General features: G+C 23.9%; 1 protein-coding gene across 1 annotated transcript, besides 4 other annotated features; it reads left to right on the top strand.

Annotated features, from left to right (window-relative positions):
• Positions 1-270: a repeat region.
• Positions 271-446: 176 nt separating this feature from the next.
• Positions 447-1068: a repeat region.
• Positions 1021-2799: a repeat region.
• Positions 2790-3644: a repeat region.
• Positions 3645-4095: 451 nt separating this feature from the next.
• EHI_071010 (uncharacterized protein) lies at positions 4096-4860 on the top strand (the record flags this gene model as incomplete). Its single annotated transcript, XM_001914308.1, has 1 exon — positions 4096-4860. The coding sequence occupies one exon, from the start codon at positions 4096-4098 to the stop codon at positions 4858-4860; it is 765 nt and encodes a 254-aa protein (XP_001914343.1).
• Between the last annotated feature and the right edge of the window lie 161 nt (positions 4861-5021).

Below are 5021 nucleotides of genomic sequence, written 5' to 3'. Positions count from 1 at the left end.
ATTTCTGTTGAAATTATTATTAAAGTGTTTATGACGATAGTTATGATTGAAGTGATGAGTGAAATGATTTGTATCATCTATGTTGTGATAGTTATGGTTATAATTATTATTGTAATTATTATTGTAATTATTCATGCATCTCTGTCAATACAGATAATACCTATTTTCATTCATTCTTCTGTCATTTTTATTCTTTGGTTGATGTGAATTTCTTCTTCTTTGGTTATTTGTTTTTCTATATTTTTTTGTGGTGTCTCCTGTAATGCATCTTCCCTATCTATTATATTTTGCTCCTAAATAAAAATAAAAAATAAAAAATATGATAAATACATTCCATAAATATTTACGTTTTTATTTTATAATCATTTATATTCAATTTGTATGAAATTTTAATGAAATAGATGATTTGATTATTTATATTTAATTATTTTAATTATTTTATTTAAAGATCCTTTTCCAATGCAAGAAATACAACAAATTTTAATACCTTGGCTATTGTGTAAAACCTTAGAGTCTTGTAAAGAAAAGCAAACAAGACATAGAAATCTAAGGTCATACAATAAAAAAAGAAATGTCAATAGCAATAAATGGCATAACAATTATAATAATAAAGGTAAACGATACACCAAGGAAAAAGGGTTTAGAAGACGAAAGATACAAAGAAAAACAAATAAAAAACAAGGTAAATACAATAATAATAATGAATATACAAACAATAGACATAGATGATTAACAATAAAAGAGATACAAGAAAGAATAAAAAGAATAACAAGTGAATGGAAAGAGAGAGAATATGAAGAAATGCTTAAAAAATATGAAGGTAAGAGGAAAAAATGGTATGATATTCTCCAAGAAGTATATTCAATTAAAAAGAAAAAGATAATTGAAAAACTAAAGAAGAAATTAAAGAAAGAACAAAAGAATCGGGAAGAAAAATATTAAAACAACAGAAGCAGTAATTAAAAACAAAAACCAAATAAAGAAATGAATGAATGATGTAAAATTTCAAGAATAATAAATAACAAACAAAGTACAATGAAAATACAAGAAGAAACAAAAAACAAAGAAATAGAATTTTAATTGAAGTGTTGTATTGTTTTGCAATTAATTGGTTAAATAAGAAATTATATAAGAAATTAAGATGGGAACAAATTGAAAGTATAATAAAAGCAATAAACATCAATGTCAATAATGAAAATGAATATATTAAATATATTAAAATATCACATAAAATAAAAGAAAGCACTAAACGGTACATTAAAATGAAAGTAAATGATATAATAGAAGGAAGAGTAGAGTGTGATTCAATAATAAAAACATCATATTAAAGAATAACTCTACAGAAATTGATGAAGAATATCTTAACACTCTCATCAATAAAATAAAAGAAATGAAAGTAGAAAAATGTTCAAATATTAATTACTACTTTCAAAGAAAAGAAACTGATGAATTAATAATGGAAATTAATAATAGATGGATATGGTCAGGAAGCAGAATGGATTATCTGCAAGATGATATGAAGATGATTTCAATGATTATGCACCTCTATCTCAAAAATAAAATAATAAGAGATAAATTTGATGAAATAAAAGAAATCCTAAAGAAAATAAATAGACTAGAAGATTTGGTCAATAAAATTGTAGAGAATCAAGTGCATCATGAAATTAAAAGAATATGATGAAGAAGGAATTAAAGTTAAAACACTAGAAAGAATAAAATACCTAAAATATATGATGACAATGATAAAAGAAAGAATTAAATTTAATAAAGATGAAAGGGTCAGAATCAATACAAATAAAATCATGTTTGATTCTAATAAGAAAATTAGAATAAGGAAGAAACAAAAAATGAAATATACCCAAATAACGATATTACTTTAGAATATTGGAAATCGTTATATGAAACACAGGTGATATTAAATAAAGAGAATTGGAAAATAAAACAAATCATCTCGTGGAATGAAAGATATATCAATTATGATAATGTCATAATAACATTAAATGAATTAAATTGAAGTATAATGAGAATAAGTAACTGGAAAGCACCAGGAATAGACACTATATATGGGTATTATTGGAAAAGGATGTCATCATCAAGAGAAATCATTCTCAATATCTTTAATGAATGGTTGAACTTCCCTGAAAACATCCCATTAGACATGGTAAGTGGAAGAACTTTATTAATCCACAAAGTGATAGGAATGACGTCATTAATTATCGTCCTATCAGTTGTACAAATGTAATTATGAAAGTATTTACCTCCATATTAAAAGAAAAGATTCACAGAAGACTTAACATGAATTGTGAATCATTTAAAATTAGTAATAACCAATTGGGATGTAAGTTACAATCTTTAGCTGCTAAAGAAGGAATAATTAATAGTTATATGTTAAATCAGCAGAAAGAAGAAAAATACCCAAAATATGTGGAGTCATATTATGACATTAAGAAAACATATGACACTGTCAACCATGAATGAGTAATTGAATCATTAAAATATTTTAATTATGAGGGAGTCATCATTGACATTATTGAAAGTATGATGACTAGATGGAAGATATTCATCGGCTATAAATTTAATGAATAACTATGATGTATTAAATTAAATAGATGAATTTTACAAGGTGATTCCTTATCCCCTCTACTCCTCATCATTCAGATGAATGTATTTTCTCAATTCTTCGAAGAGAAATTCCCAAAAGCAAATCACACTTTATATATGGATGATTTGAGAATAATGACGGAAAGTAGTGAAGAAATTTGAATAATCCACAATGAAATTGAAGAAATAATAAGTGGATATTTTAGAAGATGGTTTGAGTCAAAAGGAGTAGATAAAACTACTACAGTGAAAGCATGGAAGTCAATCAATATTAAGAAAAATGCATTTCTCCAATTAACTAAAATGCAAGATGGTGCAATATTTTGTGTGTATAGAAAATCAAAAATAATGAAAAATGAAAGATTAAAATACTCAACACTTTGTAAAGACAAGATAACAACAGTACAACACATCCTAATATCTTGTATTAGTCATAAAAAATCACATATGGAAAAACATGACAATATTGGTATCATCATATTGATTAATAAGAAAATACACAGGAAATAAACAATATAAAACCACCATATGAAACAGTGTTCCAATATAAAGACATCACAATGATATGGAACAAACAAATAATGCCTAAAAGTGATGGACAATATCACAAAATACCAGATATATATGTATTAGATAAAAAGAAACAAACTAGTCTATTATTTGATATGATTATTGTTGAATATCACAATATTAATTGAGCCTATTTGAAGAAAAGAAATATGTATAAGGAATTAAAGAATAGGCTAATGAAAATAGAGAAATTAAAAGATGTCAAAATAATTCCAGTAGTAATTTCAAATAAATAAATGGATTAATAAATAAAGAATATAATAGATTAATTAAAGAAATAAAAATTGACATTGACATCGAAAAAGAAATTAAAAACCTTGTAATACAAAACATGATGGATGTCATGGAATACTGCGGAGATCACAACCAAACATACTCCGTAGAGCTGCCAGATGCCTCATAGATGGGATTAGTCTCCTTGAGCCATTAACAATAGAAACTAATCCTATTAATACTTAATTCATTTATTTTTATTTTATTTCAATTTAATATTAAATGATAATTAAAGTGCTGTAGTTTCTTTTTTTATGTTATTATTAATAAATTCATTACATATTACTACAACATTTTTTTAAATCGTGTTTATTGTTTTTAATTAATATTTATTATATTTCTTCATTTTACTATTCTGATGTTTTTATTGATAATTTAATCTGAGGTATAATTTCAACATATAAAATAATCCAACGTTTATTTTAATTTCTTCAAAAGGCATTTTTAATTTATGCTGTAATATGTATTTTAAATTAAACACAAAAACGAATGAAAAAAAGTCCAATAACATTCATGAATATATAACTGGTCAAGAAAAGAACAGATAGTGGTGGTTATAAAAATTAAAAGGTTATTAAAAACTAAATAAAATTAATTGTTAAAAGAATATTTTGATAATTTTTTTTAAATGAACTAAAAAAAAAGAATAGAATGAATAAAGCACAAACAACATTTAATATAGAAGGAGTTAATGTTGGTCTGAGAGAAATGTTTAGAAGAGTAATTTATTCAAGAAATTTTGAAGAACTAGAAACATTTAATGAACAAATTCAATTAATAAAACAATACTGTCCAGTAGCAAAGAATGAAGAAATAGCAGTTGTAATGAATTGTACATTAAGAGATGTAGAAAGAATAACTAATCCAGAGAATAAAGAAATTGATATTTCAAATACAGATACAATTACAACTGAAGATACAATACCATCATTAAAAACAAATGAAGAAGCAATTAAAGATATTCAACAATTATCGAAAGAGATTATTGGAAAAGGAATTGCATTTACAGAAAATTCAATACAGTGTTATGTTGAAGACTATTGTGAAGGAGTTAATTTAACATTTAATGAATTAAATTTAAATCGAAGAAAAGTAAAAATATCAAAAGTATTAAATCAACCAAATGAAAATGATATTAAAGGATATTATCATTTATTAAAAGAAAAGGTAGAAGGAATTTCACCACATTTTATATTTAATGTTGATGAATTTGGATTTCAATTAAAAATATTTGATGATAATATTGTTGTAAGAACAAATGATCATCCAAAAAAATTACAAATTGAAAGAAAAAGTAAAATGTCGCAGTTATTATGTTGTATTTGTGGTGATGGAAGTTCTTTTCCTCTTTATTGTGTTGTTAATAATGACCACACAAAAAAAAGAAATAACAAAAAATATAACAAAACAAATTAATATTGTTTTTAGTGAAGAAACTACTTGTGCAATTAGTTTATTTGTTTTTGAAGGTTGGTTAAATATGTTTATTAAATTTATTACTAATCAACGTAAAAAATATCAATGTGAACATCAAAGTGTTATTTTATTAATTCCCGAATACTATAAAGAATATTTAA

This window comes from Entamoeba histolytica, genomic scaffold, assembly GCF_000208925.1.
Source record: "Entamoeba histolytica HM-1:IMSS scf_1104750517361 genomic scaffold, whole genome shotgun sequence".
NCBI lineage: Eukaryota > Evosea > Mastigamoebida > Endamoebidae > Entamoeba > Entamoeba histolytica.
This window is presented reverse-complemented; position numbering and strand designations above follow the sequence as displayed.